At 45.6% G+C, this 25,653-nt stretch overlaps 1 protein-coding gene across 2 annotated transcripts in view; it reads left to right on the forward strand.

Annotated features, from left to right (window-relative positions):
• The window catches only part of FANCL (FA complementation group L), a 370,446-nt gene that overhangs the window by 242,245 nt on the left and 102,548 nt on the right, over positions 1–25,653 (forward strand). For both annotated transcript variants that reach the window (XM_078649307.1, XM_078649308.1), the window contains one exon: positions 13,344–13,494. In XM_078649307.1, the coding sequence (XP_078505433.1) occupies positions 13,344–13,494 (151 nt within the window). The remainder of the gene's footprint in view (positions 1–13,343; positions 13,495–25,653) is intronic.

Genomic DNA, 25,653 nt, shown 5'->3' on the forward strand with positions numbered 1-25,653 from the left:
TCTTTATTTACCTATTTTGAATTGGGCGTCTAGAACGCTGACATGTACGACCTTTGTGACATGCTCCAACCCCCCCCCCCCCCAGTTCCTCCTCACCCTTCCCTGCTCCTCCTCTCCCTGTACCACCTCCCCTGTCCCACCCCCTCAACTTCCCTCAACTTAGAAAAAAGACAACTCCCCCCTTCACCCCCACCCCACCTCCCTCCCCCTTCAGTCCCATCCTCTACAAACACAGAATATAGGACTGTCAGCGGAGAAGGTCTGTCGCCCTCCCACAGTTCACCCCCCCCCCACCAACCAACGCTTACAATCTATGCAGTGAGCATGGAAAACAGTCCCATCAAATCTGCACAGAACAGTAATATGTCAAACAATAGGTAAAGGGGTAGAATCAACTTGCGCGCCACCCAGCTAAGAGCTGGAATCTTCTCCGCCCAACTTGTCCCTGCTCAAGACTGTGAGTATTGGGTGTCAGTCCGCGCATCCTTCGTTTGTCTGGCCGTGCCCTGCTCCAACTCTCGGATTGCTGCTACCAGGGGGTGCAGCAATCGCACCCCCTCTTCCTCCCCTCGACCCCCATTGTCTCCCTCTCCTTCCGAACGGGCATTCCTGTCCAAGCAGTGAAACCTGGAGCCTGCCATGTCTCACGCTCCGGGTGAGGCCGAGTTCTGCCTCCGTCGTCCTGATGCGCTTTAGCATGGATACGGCGTTGTCTGCACTCGCCCTCTACCTCTCGATCTCCTCCGTCTCTGGGACTTCGGCAATCCCCACTGGAGTCCACTGGCCGCCCTCCCATTCGCCGCCCCTCTCCTCTCCGCCTCCGGTCCCCGGATTGGAGGGCGCTCCTCCAGCCACTGACATGTATCCTCCGGGTGGGTAAAAAGTTTGTCTTCTCCTTATAGATCACTTTCAATTTCGCCGGGAAGAGCAGCATATATTGGATATGTAAGTCTCTTAATTTTGCTTTCACCTGGTCAAAGGAGCGCCTCTGCTTCTGCACCTCGTGGCTATAATCCGGGAATATCATTATTTGCGTATTCTCCAGTCGGATCTCCCCCAGCTTCCTGGCTTCCCTCAGGATCAAATCTCGGTCTGAGAAATTCAGGAAGTGTACAATAACTGGCCTCGGCCTCGCCCCCTCCGGTGGCTTTGCCAGCAATGCCCTGTGGGCTCGTTCAACCACAAAGCAATTAGAGAACTGTGCGGCTGGGAAGGTCTTCTGAAGCCAGGTGTGTAGGAAGGACGCCATGTTAGTCCCCTCAATCCCTTCTCGAAAGCCCACAAAGCGGAGGTTGTTGCGGCGGCCCCTGTTTTCCGCATCATCCACCTTCCAGAGCAGTTGGCGATGCGAGGCCTGGAGTTCTGCAATATCTTTCCGCAGAGTGGTGATGGAGTCCTCGGCCTCGCCCAGTCTCATCTCCGCTGTGGTCACTCTCTCCGTCAAGTTGCGGAAGTCTTGCCTCAGCAGTGTGACTTCTGAGCCCACCTCCCCGATCTTGACCTCCAGCGCAGCACGGGACTCCTGTATGTCTGCGCTTGAAGCCTGTATCGCTCCCATCAGGAGGTCTGTGTCCGACCATGGGCCGGGGGGTGGTACCACTTCCGTGGGGGGCTGGGTCGAGGCGTACCGGTCCAGGGTTCTTTATCCTGGGGTCCTGGCAATTGCTTCTTTTTTTCCCATTCTGGACACTCCTTCGTACCAACAGACAGAGTCAATCTCCCCACTCTAGACCTCACCTCCTCTCCTCCTGGGGGGTCCCACTCCCGATCTTTCAGTCGGACTCCACTCGGTCCTGCCCCCTGTGTCTCTCCCAGCGCGGGCCCTCACCACCAGCTTGCACTTCGACGGATGTTACTGTCCGACAGAGGAAGTGATAGGCCGTTTCCCCGTCTGGCGCCGACTGCTGGGCTGTCCCTCGATGTGGCCTCAGACCCTCCACCAAGGCCGGAAAACGGTGGGGGTGGGGGGGCCTCCCAGTTCACCCTCTCCAGTTCCCCTCGGAGCACTTCTTTTCCAGGCCACAACAGGCTGTCCCCCTGTACCTTTGGTCTACTGTCCTCCAGACTCCTCGAGGCTCCACACCCCAGCGCCAGAGGGGGCTGCTCCCTGGGCACCCCGGGGCTCGCCGTGCCGATGTAGGCCCTGGCTTGTAGGCCGTCGGTTCCTGCCTTTGGGGTCCCTCCCCCTGCTCCGCCCGTCTCGCCGTTCACCCTCTTCTGGCTCCAGATTCTGCCGGCTGCACCGTGGTCCCGGGGCCGATTTCTGAGGCCCGACTATTTGCGCCACTATTTCTGGCCGGGCGGCGCCCAATTCCGCGGGCCTCTTTGCTGCCAGCGCTTCCCGCTACGCCGCTGCCCCCAAGCCCGGGTCCCGTTCCCCGGTTGCCTTCACCTCTTGCTCCTCTCCAGGCGCCGCCCCGTACTGCAGATCTCTCTGCCTCCGGCGCTCCGTGCTTTGCTGCGCCCCGGGGCCCGTCTCTGTGGCCCTCGCTGCCTGCACCTACCTCCTGGGCCGGGTACTGCTGGGCGCTGGGCTCTGGCCAGTGCAGCTTTCCGCCTCCTGTGGGTCCTTCGCTGCAGGCGATCCCGCTCCGGACTAACTCTCTTGCATTAGGCCCTCGCCCCCATCTTGGGCCAGTCGTCCGAGCCGGCGCCAACTTCCGCGCCGTGTTACGGCTATTTACCGGCTGAGGTGGGTTCCGATTTCGGTCCCCGTTTGGTGTCGGGCCCTTGTTCAGTCCCGTGATGGGCAAAACGGGACTGTTGGGCACTCGTTTTATGTCGGATCTTGATCAGCTCGCCGAGAGCTGCGGCGGTGCACGTCTCACCCGGCCATGTCGTTGGCCACGCCCCCCCCCCCCCATTTCCTATTCTTGACATCAACCAGTGGCCCTCATTACAGAAAAACTAGTGGTTTGAGGTGTTCAATATCCCTCTTCTTCACGTCTCAACAGAGTCAAACAAAAAAATAATAATACCAGTCACCCTGCATTAATATTCAGGACTTCTCTCCAGGGTGTTCAATATTATATCCCTAAGTTACAAAGTATAAATTTAGATTGTGCAAATTTCAAGGTATTGTGGTTTATCATGAATCCTTACACTCATGTGGAAATGTAAAAACTTTTCAGCATAACATGGACAAGGCATTAACATCTCAACGGCAGTACTACATGCCTATAGTTCAGATATAGAGAATTACAATTAAATCAAACCTCTCCTAACTACGTAAGATTTTAAACGAGGGGGAAAACTTACCTGAACAGCGAGAGCCAAGGTCTCCACGCCGCCACCGCCAGGAGTCACTACAGAGCCCAGGGCTCCACGCCGCCACCGCCAGGAGTCAAAAGACGTTAAGCTTCGCGCCGCCGCCCCGGGACTACATTTCCTGGCAGGATCAGCGGCGGCGCGCTCTGCACACGTCCTGGGAGCGCCAGAAGGCGCATTTAATCAGCGGCCAGACCCGCGCCCAGGACGAGCCGGGCGAAGCTCGGGCCAAGGGCGTGCCCGTTAAAGACCGTGCAAGACCAGCCAAGGACGGGACGGGACACCCCTCTTTCATCCGCTCTAGCAAAATAAGGTTAGTGTATCTGTAACTGTGTGACTCTATCTGATATTTGTTATAGAGGAGTACAAGAGACAGGCTTCTAACAGTAATCATGGCAAATGTACCATCTGATGCAAAGATCATTAGGAAGTCCACTGGAGGATCTCTTCTGGGCACTTTGGATAACTTCTTGGTCAGGGTTTCGTCAGCATTGGCCAAGGATATTGAACTCACTGAGCAGAGACTATCCTTGGAAACCCCATTTGATGAGATCTTCACTGGGAAGCCTGGCAAGGGCTAGATCACCGATATATCATCTATCTGATTCCCAGGACACATTGCCCCCTTCAGGAGTAGCGGAGCAAAGTCTCTTGTCACAGCCTGCTGTTATCCATGAAACAAGCCCAAACTCCCTTGGAATGGACGCCCATAATGTCCTAAAATTAATCCCCTCTCCCAACATTAAAACTCGCTCAGCCTCCCATGCAAAATTAGGTCTTCCTCAGCGACATGCGGGAGCGGTTGCTAAAAGGAAGCGCACTGAGGTACAAACCATTGTAGGAGGCAAAAAAGCAAAAACTGGTAAAGTGGACATTCCTAACGAAGATCCAGTTCCAAGACCTCCTTCTAGTCCAGTCCACTCAATAACAACTGCGATAGAAGGGCTTAGCAGGCCTAATTCGACCTTGGGGGGAGAAGTACAACCTGATATGGGCCCTTTGTTTTGGAAGAGACTGGAAAGTACCTTTAAAAAACTGTGCAATCCAATTACTGCACGACTGGTCTGTCTCGAACTTTCACTCTCGTCATTTCAGAAGCAAGCGGGGTTGAGGGCTAAGGATTCTTACACAGGCAGGCTAAAACTACTGGCCAAACATCAATGGATCCTAATGATGATGCAGCTCCAAACAGTAGCACTGTCCCCTCACAAAAAACCCCAACTATACCTCCTGCTATTATACAGGTTCCCAACCCACCAGCGGATGTAACCATAGCCACAAGGGATAAACCCCAACAAGTAGATGCAAGTAGATCAGCACCTACATCATACAAACCGCCTGTGGCGCCCCTGATTCATAGAGTTGATCCCCTGCCCACTATTAATCTCCCACCTCAATCAGCGCCTTATGTGGTGGTTATGGCGGGGGGACCCGCATTGGCCCAGGGGAAAAGGGAGACATACGCGGAACTTAAAAACAAGTGCACCTTCTGGCTTAATGAAAAACGGCCACTTCCAACAAATACAACAGCGGAAATTCTGTTTGCCAGGACAGTGAACTGGATTGGCAGGAGTACCAAAACCCTGGTGGGAGATTGTGTTATTATTAACTTTAGAGACTGGAGGTGTGTAGAATTTATTTGTAATTGGCCTCAAAATGTCTTGTCACCTGGAATTCTCACATTGCCTCTGTCCCACTTTTACGAACCCCGGCACACAACCCCAAGAGAATTATTCTCACAGGATGAAGCGCTGAACCCATGCCCCCTGGGGAACATCATGCTCTTTAATAGGTTTGATGCCCTCTCAGGACTGGGGGACTGCGATTGACGGTCTGTGCACCAAAGCATAGTACCGAATAGTATATCTATGGGTAATGGGGGAGTTGTTGAAAGGGGGCTTGGCCAAGCAAAGGGCCAGCCATTACCAGATGTTTATGGGAGCGCGAAGTGGAAGGGAGCAGGAGGCTTCTCCGACCTTCCACCAGCCAGTGATGAATCCCCTCTTGCTAGGGATCCATCGCCGAGAGATATAATGGTAACTTCACTAATAGCCCATAAGACTGTACCTACCATTGCTCCATCTACCCCTGTACAATATGGGTCTATGAACCCATTGGGTGGGTCGAATAGTTTGGTTAACTGTAGTAATCAGCCATCCAGAAATCACAACCAGCATACAACTTTAAAAATCCTACGCTGGAATATAGCAGGTCTTGCCACCAACCAGGATATTCCTGACTGGTGCACTTTTGTAGATCTTCATGGGATATGTATATTCCAGAAAACATGGGCTCTTAACCCAATTCACAGACTGGGTTACTCTACATACATGGAGCCAGCACTGAAAGGCCCCAGAGGCAGACCATCTGTATCTGGATAGGCGCCCACCTTGGGTTTTCAGTAAAAAGAATAGACACAAACAGCCTTGACATAACCTGTATCATATTGTCACATATTAAAACACCTAAACTGGCACTTATTAATATTTATTCGAGGCAGCGGGCGCGGGGGGTACTTCCCGGACCTTAGACTCCCTGTCCACTCTTTTGCACTCCCTTCCGGGAGATGTTGCATTGATGATTGGTGGTGACTTCAACTGCCATTATGAACCACTTAAGGTAGTCCCCCAAATCTCATCAGAAGAGGATGAAATATGGTCAATCCCTCACCGAAACATGTACTCAGTCAAACAATGGTCAGGCCTGGTACTCCAGCTAACCTCTATAACCTATTCCTTTTCCATCAGAGCTTGCAATGGGCGATTGAAGGGGGATAACCCAGGCCATCCAACATACAGCGGAATGGGCCGAACGTCTGTAATTGATTACTTTATGGTAAGTACGCCCTTATGGCCCACGATTCTCAACTTCCATATTTCAAATCGCATGGAAAGCGACCACAACCCTCTGACAACTGAGATTAATTTCGATTTGACAACCGAGGGTAACGAAATATATGAAAATAGTGACCGTAAAATAATCCAAGTTGGGAGGAGAATCAGATGGGCAAACATGAAGAAATCCTCGGAAGATATGGGTAAATTGTACTCTAGCATAATTCCCATTCTAGAAAGGGCAAACTCCATCCTGACTCTTACATTTGGTATTAGTGCACAAAGGACCCGGTCAGGTTTACATGAGGAACTCATAACTTTATTGGCAAACTCATTCTATAAAATAACCCCTATTAAAACCAAGACCCATGCTATTAAACATCCCTGGTTCAATAAGGGTTGTAGAGAATTAAAGGGTGGGTTACTTAATGCATTGAAACAAGGCACCCCGGCCGCTGTGACTGAAGCCCGGTGTGCTTATAAACTAATGATTTTTAACGCAAAAAAGGAGTGGGAAGAAGAGCGATGGCATGCCATCAGAATCGCACTCGAGGCCAAAGACCCACGGTCCTTCTGGAATCTAGTCCATACAGGGAAACCAGAAGGCAGGACCTCGATTGATCCAAATATTCCTGAAGAACTATGGTCCCTACATTTTAAAGACCTCTATTCTATTCCCCCAATTTCAAAAGCCTTAGCCCCCACTCCTTCGATGGTCTTGGACCCTAACTGGCCCATGCCACTCTTTACCTTGGATGAGGTTCTTATTGCAGTGCATTCCTTGCAATCAAAGAAAGCCCCTGGACTAGATAGGATCCCAGGCGACCTTTTCAAAGAGGAACCGGTAGTCTGGGCTCCCTATCTTTTACTACTTTACAATGCAATCTTGCAGGGCTTACCTCTCCCAGGCACATGGTTGGGGGCGGAAATAATACCCATCTACAAGAAGGGTTCTCCGCTAGAACCATCAAATTACAGGCCAATTAGCCTCATCGATGTAAGCCAGAAAATCTATGCAAGACTACTCTTGCAACCCCTATTGGATTGGGTTAATGACAATAATATTTTGACCCCTCTCCAAGCAGGCTTTAGGGCCAAAACGTCCACAATCGACCAACTGTTCCGGCTCCAGGTTCTCTACTGGAAGCATGTTGTCCTGGATCAGGGAAGTCTATACTTAACGTTTGTGGACCTTAAGTCCGCATTTGACATGGTGGATCGAAATCAACTTTGGGCTATTCTATTATCAATGGGGGCGCCACCATACTTATGCCACCAATTTAAATTCCTTCACGATGGCACCTATGCCAGAGTACGCTTTGGAAAGTATGGTCAACTAACTGGGCCCTTCCCGGTTGAGAAAGGGGTCAGGCAGGAATGTGTTCTTGCCCCAACCCTCTTCTCCCTTTTTCTAAACGGGCTCATAGAAGATTTACTATCAGCAAAAGATATTGACTCCTCAAAATTAGCCTCGCGGAGATTTCCTGCATTAATGTTTGCAGATGATACTCTGCTGCTACTCAAAATCCCCCATGGGTATGCAGAGGGTCTTAAATCAGTTTATCAAATTTTGCAACCATAGAAATCTGGTAGTTAACATCGACAAGACCAAGTATATGGTATTTAATGCCAACACTACTAATTGCCCACACCCCATGATGGACGGTAGACCACTAGAAAGAGTTCCAACATTTGATTATCTCGGTCTTACCCTAACCGACAGAATGGGGTGGGATGCACAAATGGCCAAAGCCAACTTAAAACTTATACAGACAACAGGGGGAATTTTAAAAGTCCAAAAAAACTGTGTTTCTAAAATTGTTAGTGCCCCACTGGAAATCTTCAAAGTACAAGCAAGATCATCATCCCTTTAGGGGGCAGAACTTTGGGAACATGTTCCTTCCACTGATTTAACCACTACTGAAAACAAGTTTATTAGGCAACTCCTAACCTTGCCTAGAAGCACCCCACTAGTCCCACTTAGGCTAGACTTGAATATTAGGCCCATCGCCGACGCTATTGCCTCACGTCCTCTTATTTACTGGAGGAGGCTGTGGAGCACCCCTGAACTAGAAAGTTATAAAAAGGAGTTAAAGGTGGTGGTTACGCTTTGTTAGACACTCCCTTGCCAGGTTGGATATGAAAATGTATGGTCAAATCCTGAGGTAACATCTTTAAATATTTCCTAGAAAACATTATCCAGTGCCGTGAAGGACTTTAATCTCAGTAGGACACTTCACTCAGTTTCAACAACGAGCCTGACCGGTGCCTTCCTGAGCTATAAGTCTATTTACAGCTTCGAACAAGAAATAGATGTAATCCAGCCTATGTTAGCAAAGAAGCTGTACTTACAGTTTAGATTTGGAACATTGCCCCTTTATTCCATGACTGATAGGTGGACAGGGGGCCCGTACATCTTTGCCCCGGCTGCAGAACCGAAAATGAAACGATTTTGCATGTTACCCTTTTTTGTCCAGCTTATTCACTTATACGAAGAAAGTGGATAATACAGCTATGCAACAACCTGGACATTAGGGACTACCTAGAAGTTTTTTAGGATTCTGAAGTCTGACACAAATCCATTAATAGTGTCTGCCATAACTAAGTTTCTGTTTTCTATGTGGTTCACTAGAAGGAAATTACTCGCCTAACGTTTTAACTGTAGAGACATGAGGAATAATTGGTTCAACAAACGCTATCTTAATTTTTTTTTTTTAATTTTAAAAACCTATTTAAATTTTTACAGTTTTAACAAAATTGTCTTCTCCCTTTTGATCCTATATGATGTATTTTAACACTAATAATTATCAATGAACTGTCGGAAAATGGAAATTTATTTTTATGTGCTTTGATGGTTACAACCAAACCGAAATAAAGTTTATTTAATGAATGAAACAAGTGGTACAGCCAATAGTCTTGTCAGGTTTAGACTGTGACAACTCTTTGCTTACTGGGATGCCAAACCTATTTCTTGCCTACTTCGAAGCAGCTCCACAGGCCTCAGCAGGACTGATCTCGTGGTCCAAGAAGTAGGACCATATCACACCAATCCTGACCTGCCTCAAGGGTTTCAGATATAAGCCTGAAGTACTTGAAACTGGCTTACATTACCTATAAAACAGTAAACTAACAGACCTCTTAGTACCTCACAAATAAACTAGTAGTCTAAGGTAGAATAGTCGATCTCAGGAGCTCAGATTCATTTGTGCTTTGAAGGGCTGCAATGCAGAAGGGCCATTAAACAAGCCTTCCCATGCATTGCCCCAAAGCTGAGGAACTGCCGTCACTGCTTTCGGTATATTTTCCTTCAATATAGCTTTAATAGCGAAATTTTGAAAAATCTCCTTTGCCAACAATAGTTCTGATTTGATTGACAGCTGAAGTATACAAAAATTGTGTCCAGCTCTGTTGGTTGAATAACCCTTAAGAGTGTCCATTCACAATGAGGGCAACTCATTAACTGGGACCCTTCTCTTCTCCCACATTATGTGGAAGCACTCTACTATTCCGGTACATTAAGTATAGAAGAAGGGTCGTATATTAACTGGGTTTTTGTGCGCACTAAATATATGCCCAGCATCGACTATCTCCTCTCTCTTCCTTCCTCACAAGTTCCTCACATTTTGTTCCACAAACATCTTCTGAATACCCTATTCTGGACTTTCTTTGTACTCCACTCATGTTGTTTGGTAATTGGAAATTGTGCATGTTACGTGGTACCTCTTGAACTTACATCAAGCACTCTGCCTTCTTTTAATCATAGTCCATGCTATAAAAACACATCTAAATGTATAAATGAGTTAACAGTTCATGAATTACCTTACTAGAAAATGTTCTAGAGAAATAACTCGTGCACGCTCATTTTGGATGAAACTGAAAAAGCAATGTCGAGGATTTGCATTTTCCTAAAAGAATGTGCATCGCTGGAAAGGAGGAGGCATGCAACACGTTAATGCAGCACAATTGTGTAAAATGGTTGTTGTTACTGTTATAATTGCAAAATAACATTCCTTCCTGGCTAGATTATGTTTTAGAAGATTATTTAAACTTCAGCTTATGTCATGACGGGCAATAGTGAATGTGCTAGTGGTGCTTTATTGCCATTGGCAGTACAACGGTGGATTCATGAGCCCTCTGAAGTAACATGCGAGTAACTTTCCCTAAAATATCTGGAATCTCTTCACAAATTTACCCTACTGCGTACGCTCTTTAATTTTTTCACGGTCATCTTGCCATTTCCGGTCCGCGAATCCTTAATCAAGGACTTGCACCAGAACTTGGCCAGTTCGACGCAATTCTTAATGACCAACAATTTTGAGAGAGAATTTCTCCAAAGAGAGGTAAACTGAACGTCCTCACTAGTCACTTCTGTCAACAACAAAAGACTCAGTCCACCGATTGTAGTTTGTGCACCACTGTCTTATGTGTCATCTGTCACAATTGTTTCCTTTTGATTATAAACCTCAACAACCTAGTGTGGCGTGCTTTGCCATCTGGCCTTCTATCTAGCTCTAAGAAGTATGTTGGATTTATTGTGATTGATTGTACAGTGTGGTGGAGGCAGGTTTTGTATAGAGTGTGGAGGAAACTGACTTGTGTAGAGAGAAACCATAAGAAATTAAAGTTGTCTTCGCTTGGCTACTAAATTGTCTATATTTTTTCCATGCCACTCTATCCACAAGGTTAACAAGCACTTTCAATGCAATAGGTCTCGCATTTGTGACCCTTTAAGCCATAGGCATTGTAAATGACATTGTCTTTTATTTATGTGTTTTTAAAAACAACACATATATAAAAGGCATTATTTTTAATGCCGAGCTCAAACTCTTGCAAATGTGAGAGCGATTTAATGTTGGCTGTGCCTCTTTTTTTGATGCTGCTCGCATATTCAGGTTACAGTGAGCAGTGTCTAAACGAGGGGGTTCAGCCAACATTAAAGTGAAAGCACGTATAGTGTTTTCCCCCAAAGTGGTGATAACCATGATTAATTTTGAAAGCTTCTGCAGCGCAGCCGCTAAAGTGAAAGCGGCTGTGCTGGCAATTAAATAATGAAATAAGCGCGGCCACTAAAGTGAAAGAGGATCACGCCCTATATTAAATAATTAAATAAGCGGGGCTGCTATAGTTAAAACAGACCACGCTGTAATTTAAATAAAAACATTACTATTAAAATAAAAGCGGGCGGGTGCTGCGATGTCGTGGATGGAATAGGGGAAGTGCATTAAAGAAAATAGTGCTCACCAACTTATATAGCAGACCATGTAAGAACACCCGTAAAAGATCCAGTCGTTATGGGAGGCGGTACCAAGGAGGGACTAACAAGCCTAGTAACGACTCGGAAGCCAGCATTTATGAAGGACAATGACACAAGCCAATCAAAAATGTGAGCGGGGCTTCATAGCCATACACCAGTGTTGCATGCCTCACAGTAGCTCGACCTAAAAACAAGCCGATCTGCATGTGAAGCCGGTCATCCTGTTTCAAGGCCTTATTCACTGCTGCTAGTTTGAAGCTGAGTTATGTAGAAACAAATGTGCTAATTTTAGGTGTCCCGCCATCTTCCTAGTCTGCATGCTCATGGCCTGCTTATTTAGGGCAATGCCCCTCCCCTGTTCAAACTGTGCATAACTTGGGAGTTGCGATACACCGCATGCTGTTATTTCTTTATCAGATTAAGAAAATTACGACAACCTGCTTTTAAAAGCTACAGATTTTAAGGAAAACTCTAACTTGTATTCCTTATTTAGCCCACTACCTATCATTCAAGTGCTGGTTGGATCTCGATTTAGTATGTGAACGCTGTTTATCTTGGATTACTGGCATACAGGTTCAACATCTTCAATTTGTTGAGTATTATGCATCATATCTATTACTTAATGTTCCACTGCATGTCCATGTTTCTAGCTGTTTTTGGCCACTCCACTGGCTTCCTGTAGGTTGAAACACTCTTTTTAACCTCTTGCGTGCTCATGACGAGCTCTGCTCGTCATGAGGCACAGTGGCGCTGTGCTCATGACGAGCTGAGCTCATCATGACCTCCGCGGAACGCCCACGCGGGGATAATTCCCCTGCTGTGCTGGGCGTTCCATTGAAACGGGCGTGGTCATGACGAGCTCAGCTCTTCATGAGCACAGCGCCCCCGTGCTGCGTGACGAGCCGAGCTCGTCACGAGCACCGCGTGCGGCCCCCCTCCCCCCAGCACTGCGGGGGAATTAGCCCCATGGCGGAAGGGGTTAAGAGCCAAAATATTTATTTTAAGTCACTGCTTCATTATAGCCCAGGTTTTATGTTATTATGTTGTAACAAAATACCCACGATTACAACAGTGGCATGGAAAACATGCTTACTTTTTGGCCTTGAGGTCTACCATACAATTATCCCAAAGGGTCTGTAACCCTCAGAGTGAGGGGAACGGTGCGATAAACGGGTATGCTTGCTAAATTTAACATAGAATAAACTTTGCAGAAAAAGTCTGCCTGTGTGTGTTTGCATGGCCATGTTCTAATTTATAACCCTCGGTAATCACGCCAACGGCCATATAGTTTATTAGAAGGGCATCAGGTCCGGATTGGAAGAATGGGGTGGGAAGCTTGATGTGACCTGTCCATTGCTATTGGGAATTGTCACTGCAGCCTTACCAAACCTCACAAGAGAATTGGTAGTTGTGTATCCTGCAAAGAATGAGCTTCAATGGACAGATATTCAGACTTTTTTGGCCGTGCAATGTGCACTGTAACCTCTTGTACACACAAACTGTAGAACAGTACATTCTAAGCACTTTCTGGTAGCACCATGATAAAACAGGAAATATTTAAATGTATTTGCAACCCTCCAGGTGTTCTCAAGAATTGATATTTATGGTTTTGATGTTGGCAGGCAGTTGCTCCCTTCTTAGGGTTGCCCATTAAGAAAGTGTGGTTAATTCTTACTGCCAGAGTATATTGTACCTTTTCACAGTCTTTTTTTCAGTGAGAAGTACCGTGGTGGCATCAGGTGAACAACAGATATAGCTGACTCACCTAAAGTGATTTTGCAGCTTACATACATTTGAATTAAAAATACACTCTAAAGAATTGCTCTTAGTGTACAAACCACACTCTTGACCCCTAATATGTAACCGAAAACGAATTTATCTTGTATAGTAAAATCTAAACAATCTGGTGGATAGTGCCAATGAATGATGTGGTGATTTAAAGTTTTTTACTTATAGAATGTAACATGTTTGTGTTCTCTTTTCTGTAGAGCTCTTTAGCAAGCATTCACACACAGTTCCTGGCAGCTTTGGAATCACTTAAGGTGTTCTGGGATGTTCTTGATGAAATTGATGAGAAGACTTGGGTTCTGGAGCCAGAGAAACCAACTCGAAGTGCCACTTTGCGAAGAATTGCAATAGGTAATGAAAACCATTGTGCAATTTAGTGCGTGAGCTAAACATAGCATTTATTCTGTTTGTTTGTTCCATTATAGCACTTAACGCAGCTTTAGGGTAGTTTCAAAGCACTAGATGTGAGACGGAATGGCATGTAGCCCGTAATTATGGACTTCTAGCCAACATATACTGTTTCAGGAAGTAGGGGGAAAGTGCCAACATGTAATGTCAGCTACTAGAATGAAGACCATGGTCTTTTTGGACATGTTCATTTTCAGTCTTTTTTTAAATTTAATTTTTTTACATTTCCTCAAGACCTCTTACTGGCAAAGAGGCGAGGGAACAAATAGGTTTCCACGAGAAATGGTCTTGAATTTGTTTGGGTCTTCCCACAAAACACTTGTCAGTTTGACATCTGGCCAACTGGTAGGGCACTATTAATGTGCAAATCGAAAAAGGGGGTGCTGTACTGTTGGGGACTACTCGCAAATAAATCCTAAAGTCGACTGTGTGCTTGATCGTACGCCGGTGCAGGACCATCCACACAGGGAAATATGATCAGTGCATTTCAACCTAACATGAAATTGGTTTTTGGGATCTTGTTCATCATCTTGACAAGCGTATGGAGTGGCTTAGAGGGGAAACAGTTGAATAGAAGCCCATTACGCCATCCTGGTACTAGCAGCAAGACCTGCATCGAAGAGGCATTCAGACAAAATACTTTGAGCTGGATTCACCTTTGAAAGAATACTGGCTCTTCAAGCGTTCATCTGCCTCATTGGATACTTAGAAGTAGTTCTTAATGTTGTTTGCATACATTTGGTATCCCGATAACTGCTGAGGATATTCGAAAAGGTGTCATGTGAACATTAAAATTGATTTGTGAGATAAGTGAACTCGTAGACCTCTGCAGTGTTTTCCAGTCAGATTAACTTTGTGGGTCTTGCTTGACGCAAATCTTTGGAGGCCAGTTCCTCCCAACCCACAGATCAATAAAATATGGTTGAGCAGTGTAGCATAATTGGTAAGCTCAAAAATTAAGGGAAAGTCAACGAAGATGAGAGCACAGACTGTTACTCATTGGTAAGAATAGTTATTCTGTAGTATTCATCAGTGCGGTCTTAGCCTGACACCAAGGATTTACCTCTAATGGCAGCCAAATTCTAGTATATTGGCTGCACAGGAAAGCTTGAAGATACAGCTTAGTTTTTCTTAATTTCAAATTGGTTTCTTTTTTGTTTTACAAAAGATTAAACTAAAAAAAAACATAAGAATACAGAATAAACACAAAATGTACCTAATTAAGGGGAAGTGATTCCATTAAAGAAATTGTCCTCGGAGTTACACATTTAAGTTGAGGTCATGAGAAGATTACATAAGAGTAAAGTAATTTCAAAGATATTCAACTGTCTGTATATCTAAACATGCCAACAGAGTGTCTTGTTCGGAGTATGGTAAACTTAAAATGAGGGAACATCAACTCTGGTGGGAATTATAACGAGGTAAGAATCTGGTTGTAGACTGGTTCAGGAAGATTTCCTCTTTTGCAGGTAAAGATCTAGCTTGTGCCACATAGGGGACGAATATTGTTTTTATAGCGGAGAACTGAGTTGTCTGCTGTGCATAAAAAGCACAGTCATGACCACTAATCATATGTAAATATGTTTATGCCGTCTTCCACTCTGATACAATTGTTTTGACCCCTAAGCTATGGAACACATTCATAGAAGTTGTTACTGTGATTGAGAGATTACGGGTTTGCAAGTACGTGTACACATAGATAGGTCGTAATGGGGTTTAGATCTATATTTACACTGAGACTGTATTTGACATGTTAAGTGATTTTTAACCATATGGAATATGCATATTGGCACTCAGACATCTTGTGTAAGAAATCTCCCCAGATTTTTGGCAATTCCAACTATAGTCTGTTGGTTGGATGCCTACTTTATTCAGACTGACAGAAGTTAAGTGTACCTCATGTACAGTGAAAACCCGCATGTTCTAAGGCCAATGTAATATTGCACAGGAAGTAGATATCTAAATCTATGACCAATTCTTTTGAGTAGTGGGTGGACTGGACTTCAAGCACCTAAGTCTTCTTATTTCATTTGAGTTTTTACATTTAGTGTGCAATTCTCTTGGGAGGGAAGGTTTTAGACCTTTTAAACCAAATGACTTATAAAGGCTACCTTTTCCAGTAGGTCTGGAAACGATATTCATCCTATTATGGTAATAAAGTTTCTAGTTTCAGGACGTTATAGAACTCGCAATTGTCTAATCCGGTGGTTCTTAACCTGTGGTCTGAGGACCCCTGGGAGTCCACGAGGCCTACTCATGGGGTCCACGACTCTTTTACAAAATTAAATAATATTACAATGAATCCGTAAAATAAATACATGTATTTACAAATAAGGATGTAACAATGGACATTTGAAAACTGTTTCTATGGTAGATTGTGAATTACACAACCTATTTTAATATTCAAGCATTTGTTGGGTGTATACCTGTTTTTCTACTTCTGTCTATTTTTTTAATGTTCAAAACATAGAAATTGTTTAGTCCGGGTCCCTGCTTCAAATAACGTCTCAGTGGGGGACCCCGGATTCCTGTAATGATTCAGTGGGGTGCACAGAAGTAAAAAGGTTAAGAACCGCTGAACTAATCCAGTGCTTAACCAACTTTCTAGAACCACGACCCATTTTTACAGATGAGAAACTTTTGTGACCCATCATCCTTTAGTGGACATAACGCTGGCGATTATTGAATTTAATAACTAAAGCATCATGTAGCAGCGTATTGTCTTTTACAGATGGCACATTTTCCATTGAAATGGCCTCTAAATTTGCACAGACTTAGTTTTACTAATAAACCATATTGCACACAAATGAAAATGTGTGAAAATCAGGTTTCTGTGAATGTTTATCATAAGTGCATAACAAAGTCCAGTGTCTTGATTTGTTTTGATCGTGTTAAAACCTCTATTTCCAGCACACTTCCGAATTACAAAATAAATGTGCTTCATGTTTGCTTTCCTAACGTCTTTTTTTTATTTATTTCAAAGGATTTTATTTGAATTTTTTTTACATACACAGTACATAGATAGTGAAGGCAATACTGGTATTGTTATAGCGTCGTCCGTTGCAGTTAGTATACACTAGATAGGACGCTTATATGTTGAGTATGCATAATCGGCCTATGACATTTGCACCATTTAATGTTCTTGTGCGTTGCCTGAATGAATAAAGTTCATTTAAAGGTATTTACATTTTATGTGTTGCAAAAAATCGACATCCTCGGATAAAGGTGTATTTCAGCCCCAAAACAATTTCGCCGACATATTAATTTTATAGACCTATTGTGTACACCTAAAATTTCATAGTGCTTGGTTTGGGAAACCTCTAATTATAGACCACAAATGTGAAATTAAATGCAAAAGTGTGCTGCATAGACGTTTCCGTTACATTATTAATGTACATGTTTTGGAAATGTACATCTTCGAAATACAAACTATTTAACAGATCAGGGCCTAATATACAAAGTTATTTTCCAGTCGCCAAGCGTTCAATTTGCAAAATCAGAATTTGCGACTGCAAAATACCTTTGTACAATATACGGAAGCCCATCACGAGTCAGAAAGTTGGTTCAAACTCCAAAGGGAGTCGCCATGTCTGAATCGCAAAGCAGGGAGGGTACGAGAAAGGCATCTGTTCCTCTTTGTATATAGCAAACGCATTCATCAATGGTTTGCTAGTACCATTGCAGTTGCAAAACCTGGACAAGATTTTAGAGTAGGAGTTTGCAGTAAAACCATGGCAGTGTCATTCGTCCTAAATAAACTGTTTATTGCAGATGGAGTTCTTGGAGAATATTGGTCTACTTGTGATGGTGTAATCAAACAGGGCTATTAAGAGATTGTATAAGCAATTTCAGCGCAAAACCTGTAGGAGACCATACACTAATGTAATTTATAAGTTCTTGAAATGGTGGACTTACTTCAGCCAACAAAGCAATTGAATTATAAATACTGTAGTGAAACAGCCTTTGACAAGATTCAGTAAAATAGGATGTTATAACAACCTCGTTCAAGAATCATATCAAAAACGAGTTTTGATGTAAACCACCACTTGTTTACATTTTAGTGGCAATCACCCCTCGAGAAAGTTGGCCAACCTTTGACAGGCATTCTGATGTAACAGAGATTTCAGAAATTAAAAGTAACATTTCCCGGTCATCTGCCTTCCGGGTGAGGTGGGCCTAACAGACACAGGAGCAGCAAAGTACTTCTCTTTCAGCATTCTCTTATTTATGAGAAAGGCAACCAACAACAGTCTTTAGATTCTTAGCCGCACCCCAAGTGAAAGACTGCAAGAGCACTGCTTTAGGTTAAACAGGGCACAGCAGAGTTGCTGGATGGAGAGAAGTGTGGACTTTCTACAAGCAGTAGTCTCAACTTATGAAAAAGATGGCAAAACTGTTGGGAAACATCTTCCTCAGTTAGAGGCCTCATTACCCGTCTGGTGTTCTATATAGCTGTTGCTGTCTGACAAGAGGTGCATTTCTTTGATTATAGAAAAGGGTCCTATGCATCGCTGCTAATAAGGCATGTAGTCTAGTAAAAAGTTGTCTCTCATTGATGATGTGAATGTGTATACTGATATTTGGTGACTGTAACTGATGATAAATTGTGCTTTTCTTACTGGTATTAGGACTGGATTTACTCCAATAGGAGCTACTAGCATCCCTTTCTAGGACCTAGCTTATGAATATGTCCCTTCCACCAACTGTGCTACCATTCCCCTAACCTGTTTCTTTTCCCTTCAACCTCTATATTTTCTCCAGTTTACACCTTATTGACTAACAGCAAATCCACAGGTTCAGCTCTGTCTGACTGTTCAGATAAGAACTTGAAGATGACTGCCTGTTTCTGTGGGATCATGAGATACTTTCGGACACTTTGCTAAACTGACTCAACTTTACTTTTGTTTGATGCTCAAGAAACCTCCTCTCAACCCTTCAGATTCCAAAACCCACCATGTCATCCCTGCTCTCCACTTCCCACTAACCTGGTGAAAAGAACAGCTATAGAGGAACATCACACTTATTTTGGCAGCTTTGATGAAGGCTTCTGTTCTGGGAAAGGAATGTTATCTGTTCTTATCTTTCTTTTTGACAACGTTCTTTTTGCAGGCCACTCAGGATTGTCTCCACTTTGGTCACACTGGATTTGCTGCAGTCAACCATTAATGCTTGTTGTATGGCAGCTTTTCTTGAGACCGACATGGCTCTGAGTCCTTTTTCTTCTTTCTTCACTTACTGATGACAAACAATCTTCGCCCTTCTTTCAATTTGAAATTTGATATCCCTGCAGGTTTGGGCTGTTTCTGTTTTTTACTGTACATGTTTACATGTTTGCTACCAAAATTACATTAAAGCTGAAACAAAATAGACCCTACTTGTTCTAAACAGTTGCTTTGTAACAGTCATTGATTGGATGAGGAAATATGCTCTTGAAAAGTTTCCCATCAACAAGAGAGATGGCTTTTATTGATCATTTCCTCTTCTGGACAATGCCTTTATTCAGACTTGCTTCTGTAGGCAAACCCTCAACACTTCCAAACCCTACTTGTCATCTTGGAATTTTAGAGCCTTTCTCATCCCACAAATCAACATGGTTATGAATGAAAAGCTTATTTCTCCACCTGAAAATCCTCCATGGCCTTCTCCTGCATATTCACCATTGTTTCTACAAGGTGACCATTGTAAACGCATGATGTCCAGCCATTACTGCAAGTGTTTCTCAGTATGCAATCTCTGTTACCTTTACGAGGATCAGAAAGCTGCTGGCTTCCTACCGCCATTTCCATGATCAAGTCACTTCTGTGCTCAATACATTGCACTGACTCCAAGTACATCAAAGAATTAAGAGCAAATCCATTTGCATTATCCTCAATTTGCACTAAACCCAGAGTCTGCCTTTTCTCAAGACATCCCTACATTATGCCTACTTGGGCTCTTTCTGCTCCACCTCTTTGTGATCTATCCCAGAGCCAACTAGGGGCTTGGGCGATTTCGTTATTGGGCTTTTGCCTGGAATCCTATTCTTCCCTTTATTTACAAAGCTCAACATCAGTGCCAATTTTGAATATCCTTTAAGACTTGGATGCTCATTCAACTATTTTGTCGCTTTACCACATCACTCTTTACCTATTACATTGCTGATCCTCTAGGGCCACCGCAGTGGCATTTGGGTTCCATGTATAAAATTGAAGTTCTAGCATCTGCTAACAGCCAGGAGAAAATACTGCAGTTTCAATTGCCTGCCTTGACCAGAGGCAGAAACACCTAGTTTCCTTACTTACAGCCAGATTCATCAAGCAAAATTGCGATCGCAATAGCTGCAAATTAGCTATTGCGATCGCAATTAACAGAAAAGCAATACATGATGTGAAAAACACAGAAAATGCGAATTCGCAAAAAAAATAGCGAATTCGCAAATAAATAGCAGAATCTAGGAGGAACCCCTATAGCGAATCGGAAATAGCGAGAATCTATGGATTGTGCGATCTCGCTAAATAATCGCTAACACAATTCATGAAAACTCGCAATTAGCGAAAAAGCTGAAAATCGCTATTTGCGACGCGCAATTTAAGGAGAACCAAAAGCAGGTGGTAACCATGAAGGAAAATAAAAAAATAAAAATTCTAACGAGCCACAGGTGCAGTCCTGAACAAACACACTTAAGGAAACACAGTAGGAGCATGAGGACTCTCACAATGCCAGGACTTTACATGGTGGTCAGGCGGCGAAGGCTCCAGGCTGCAGCACGGAACAGACGCAGGATCCAGGAGCGAATAATTATCCACCGGGTCACCCTTCTGGGCCAAACTGCGGAGCAAATTTACTCTAAGTACCGCCTGAATGGGGCAATGGTCATCAAGCTGATCCGGGACCTAGACCCCCTGATGCAGCACCCAACAAGGAGGACCAATGCCGTGCCCACCCATGTCCAGGTCTTGTGCAGCCTGCACCTACTGGCATCCGGAAGCTTCCAGGGGATAGTCGCTGTTGCAGGGGGGATATCCCAGAGCACCATGTCCCGCTGCCTAAGAAGTTTCCTGGAGGCAATGCTGACCCGGCTACACCACTACATCTCATTCCTGACCACCCAACAGGACTTTAATGAGACCAAGCTTCATTTCTACAACGTTGCACAATTCCCACATGTAATAGGATGCATTGACTGTACCCACATCCACATCTGCCCACCAGCACAAACGGAATACATGTACCGCAACCGCAAGTCCTACCACTCCCTCAATATCCAGATGGTGTGCAACGCTAAGACTTTCATCACGGACATAGTGGCACAATACCTGGGGAGCACACATGACTCCTTCATATTCCGGCACAGTGGCATTCACACACGACTGGCCAGGGGAGACTTTGGCGAAGGACACCTACTAGGTAAGTACACATGCCCCCAAATAGTACACTGTGATCATGTAGCTGCGCAGAACAGGCACTCACCCTGTGCTTCTTTCATTCAGGTGACAGCGCCTACGGTCTCCGTGAGTACCTCCTCAGCCCATACCTCAACCCTGCAACACCACAGCAACGGCGTTACAATGCTGCACACATGCGCACAAGATATTGGGGACATTTGGCCTTTTGAAGAGCAGATTCCGCATACTTCACAAGACTGGTGGGGCCATCAAATACGAGCCTGAGGTCTGCTGCCGCATCGTGGCAGTGTGTGCAGTACTCCACAACATTGCTACCAAGCGCAGGATACCTGTCGAGATCTCTGGCAGTGAGTCGGAAGGGGACAACCGCCCACCTGCACATGTGCGTCATGCACGCGGGGAGAATCCTGCAGAAGGACACAGGCGCCGCAACCACATCATTATTAACTGTTTCTAGTGCACCCATTCCCCTCACACAACACTGCACTCATGCATGAGAAATGTAATAATGACATGAGTTGGATTTACGTGAGACCATAAATTCCTATTGTTTATTCACAATAATGTGGCCTTTGTTGTCCATGATTTCACATGAGAACAGTATTGCGTCATACATCCCCATGCAGGGGTAGAGGGCTTGCTTCTAGATTCAGCCTGGCCCTGCAGGCAGAGTGAAAAGTGTCACTGGCGCCTCCGTCCAGACGCACCCAGTCGCCTCTCCGTGTCCTCAATTACAGTGTTGGCCCGTGATGCTGCAGTGGGCCTGCTGCTGCGGCGGCGTTCAGTCACCGGCGGCAAGGACATGCTGCTGTGGCTTGACGTACCCTCGCTGGCATCATCACCACCCCCTGGTTCACCATGGGCAGTTGGCTTCAGACTATGCACTGCTGCTGTCACCTGTTCAAGTGCCCTGGCAACGTCCTGGCAACACTGGACCATTTGCACCTGCATTGCTAGGGACCAGTGGGAAAGTTGTGATGTTGCATTGCCAATGATGTGATTGGACCTGGTGTAGACTGACAGGCGGGTCAGCAGCTGGCGGTGGCGGGTGATATCCTGCTGGGATACCAGGATCTGGCTATTCTCTCGAACAGCTGCGGTCAGCTCTGCAACATTCTGCGCGGTCTTATGCAGCTGCAGATGTATGGCTGCCAGGTGATGCGCCTGCGTCTGATGTACCGCAAGCATGCGGCGTTCAATAGCCAGGCTAGGATCCCGTACATGGACAGCCCTGCCCGCGCGTGTTGAGGCGTCGCGCTGCTGGCGCGTCAGTCCGCTGGACTGCGATCTGACTGCGGCTGTGCGCCTCGTCTGCCTCCTGGCTGCTGGTGGTGTGGCCTGTACCACTGCCGTGGGTGTCAGTTGGGGTGGTTGCTGGGCACCTGTGGCTGCAGGGGTGGCCCTGTCCACATGGGGTGGTGGTGGTGGTACTGCTGCAGGTGGCTGAGATGGTCCTGGTCGTGGTTCAGGTTGGCCCTCACCTTCGGTGTCCTCCGGGTACTCCTCTATATGTAGGGCCTCACTGTCGGTGCTGGGTTGTTCTGCTGCACCTGTGATGTAAATGGGTGCATGATTAATGATATGTATCTTGCACATGAGATGTTGCTACATGCATGCAGGCTTGCTTTCCCTGACTGGCTTTTGGAATTACTTTGAATTGACAGGTCTGGCTGTGTTGGGCTATCTGGGAATTTTGATTACACTACAACTACCACAATGCAATAGGGCATTTCAGGTGTGCATGGCCTGCATTACTGGGGTTGTTAAATTGCTAGCTCAGGAGTCATGGGCATTATTAGGGGACGGGGTCACAGTCGCATGGCTATTGCCTTGGGATTGTTGGGTGGGTCGGGACGAGTCAAGCTGGGTGACCCCCACGCAGGCTTCAGGAGTCAGGGTGTCCTCCAGTGGGGTGTTGGATGTGGCAGTGGGGTCTCCTCCACCGGTGGCAAGTCGCTCCCCCAGCCTCTCCGCAATTCGCTCTTTGGCACGCCCTCTGAGGTCGTACCACCTCTTTTTTAAATCGTCTATTGACCGCTGGGTCACCCCGACAGAATTGACCTTGGCGCGGATGCGCAGCCAGATGCGGCGCTTGTCAGCCTCTGGCACCCTCCAGGAGTCCTTGCCAAACAGGCGAGCATGGTCCTTACAGACCCCCTCAATGAGGAACTCAAGTTCTTCCTCCGAGAACTTTATCTTCCTCTTCCTCCCTGGGGCACTGATACCCTGCTGCTTCCTGGGACATTTTGGAGGTTGTTAATGTCCTGCTGTGGTGCTGCAAGTTGACTGTTGTGGAGCTCTTCCCAGTACTGCTTCCACTTTCAGGCTCAGTGATCTGAATGAGGGAGGGAACAGCCTACTTCCTGGTTGTAATGTCATCATTGGGCTCATAATGCAACTTCCTGTTTTTGCGATCTTGCAGTTAGCGAGATCGCAAATTGCGATTTCGGTAATCGCGAGATCGCAATTTCAACCTGGAAATCGGCCGATTCTGCGATTATTATGCGATTGGGGCAAAATCGCAATCAGCAATTGCGGCCGATTGCGATTCGCTTTTTTTTCTCGCATTTCTTCATGAATGCCATTCTGCGAATTCTAAAATGCGATTCGGTAATTATCGCAATTTGGAATTCGCAGAATGTTGCATTGATGAATCTGCCTGTTAGACTGTCATGCTAATATTTTTAACACATAAGCTTTCATTCATTTAGCTGGATGATTTTGTTCATAATTTTGTTACTGGTTTTACTGAGATGTGGATGCACCTTTTCAAATTGGCAACTCACATTTTAAATAAATCTTTAGCAGTTGAATTGGTATGACTGTCCTTGTAACTGATGAGACTGCTACCCACACCTCAACCAAGGTACCATGGGAAGCAGTCAGTCGATCTGTTAATTGTCCAAATTATAGTGTCAATATGTAGATTTATTCCAGACCCAACCCGCGGTTCATGGCGAGCTCAGCTCGTCATGAGTGTACGAGAGGTGTACCTCATGACGAGCTGAGCTCGTCATGAGCGTCGAAGGGGTTAACAACCATCATGTACAGTTTACAACTTTCCTTGCCGACTATTAAAAAATCAAAGTTATTCTCCTGCACAATTTTAACTGTGTCTAGGTTCTCTTTTTTTCCGGAATAGCACAGACAAGCTAATACAGTTGAATGGAATTCTGTGCATAATAATTCTCTGTGGTTAAAATGATTTCAAACATTTCCAGCCATCGAAGTCCGGAAGTCCGGGGGAAGAGCCAGCACAAGGAAGCGTAACGCTAGCAGCGGCTCTGGAATAATTTCCGGGTAACCCTGGATGAAGTATGCTTAAAAAGCCAAAGAGGTGCAACATAACCTCAATTGAAAATACAGTGGCAACAAGATAGTCCACTATTGTAGCTGCAAAAATCGCATGAGTACAACTGTTCTTGTCCTGATGAATGCCCCATAGACCCGGCTGGGCACAGTGCGGCAGAAACATGTCGACCTAACTAAATAAAGGGTATAGTGGATCCAGTTACACGCTCCGACTAGATACCCCAATAGATGTTTTTAATAACCTTTCCCATCCACGCTCTAATTAAAGTTTCTTTTTATGGATGTGAGAACGTTTTTTAATTTATCATTTTGACCGCTTCATGCGTAAGTGAGACTGACCATCAATCACTGGACACTACTGCACTCTCAAGTGGTTGCCTCAGGCTTGAGGCTTGCATACAACACAACTGAACCCAATGATGATGCAATGACGCATATTTGAAGGCGGAGAATCAAGATATACCGCCACCGTTCCAACTAATGCGTATATGAGGGTTCTAAATGTGAAACCGTGATAACGCAGTTACAAGTTGTCCATTCCCTCCCCTTCTGTGATTTTTTTGTAGTATATGAATGAGGAAAATGAATGGACACATTAAGTTCCTCCTCCCCATGTTTGATTTTGAGTATTGTCTTGTCCTAAGCATTTGGTGGCTGCAACCTAGGTCACATAATTAGGTGTAGCTGTCAGTTGGTCTTCTTGTATTGCTTCCAGACAGTGAGACAGCAGGAAGCTAGCTGTTGGCCGGATGGGTGACTTAACACGGGGGACGAGCTACCACCTACCAGATTTGCAAATCACAAAAGATCAGCCTGAGCACTCTCACAAAGGGTTTGTCACCAGTCTTTTGTGTCCCCAGACAAGATGGGGCCAGAGCAGGGATGATGGGGATGTCTAATACCTCAGGTAGGTGGAAGCCCCTAGAAACCTCTACTACTTCAAAGTGGGCACCAGGTATAAATATTGGACCCTTAGACCAACTCTTCATTACGCATCTGGATATGTTAAAGTCTCAGAAGAAGCGATTGCTGTGCTGCTTTGCTGCAAAAAGGACTGTCACTCTCTTGCCCTGCTGCCCTTTTGCCTGAGTTAGGAGAATTGGAGCTGCATCTTGAACCCAGGACAATCAGGGCGACTCCAAGGGCTAGTTGGATGGCCTCCTGATCAGAGCCTCAGATACAGAACAAGCTCTACCAATCTTGAACCCAGCACCTGTACTTTGCCAGCTGTCAGTCCTGCCCTCCTAAGTGGTGCCACCCCAGTCCTGCTCCCTTGGAAATAGGCCTGGAGGTGCTCTGCTAGCCCATCTGTGGTCCCAGCAGAACCGACACTGTGCGAAGTATTGCCATGCAAAACTCCACACCAGGACCGCTGTGCCACGCATCCCAATCCAGTACCTCACAT

The sequence above is a fragment of the Lissotriton helveticus genome, chromosome 6 (genome assembly GCF_964261635.1).
Source record: "Lissotriton helveticus chromosome 6, aLisHel1.1, whole genome shotgun sequence".
NCBI classification, from domain to species: domain Eukaryota; kingdom Metazoa; phylum Chordata; class Amphibia; order Caudata; family Salamandridae; genus Lissotriton; species Lissotriton helveticus.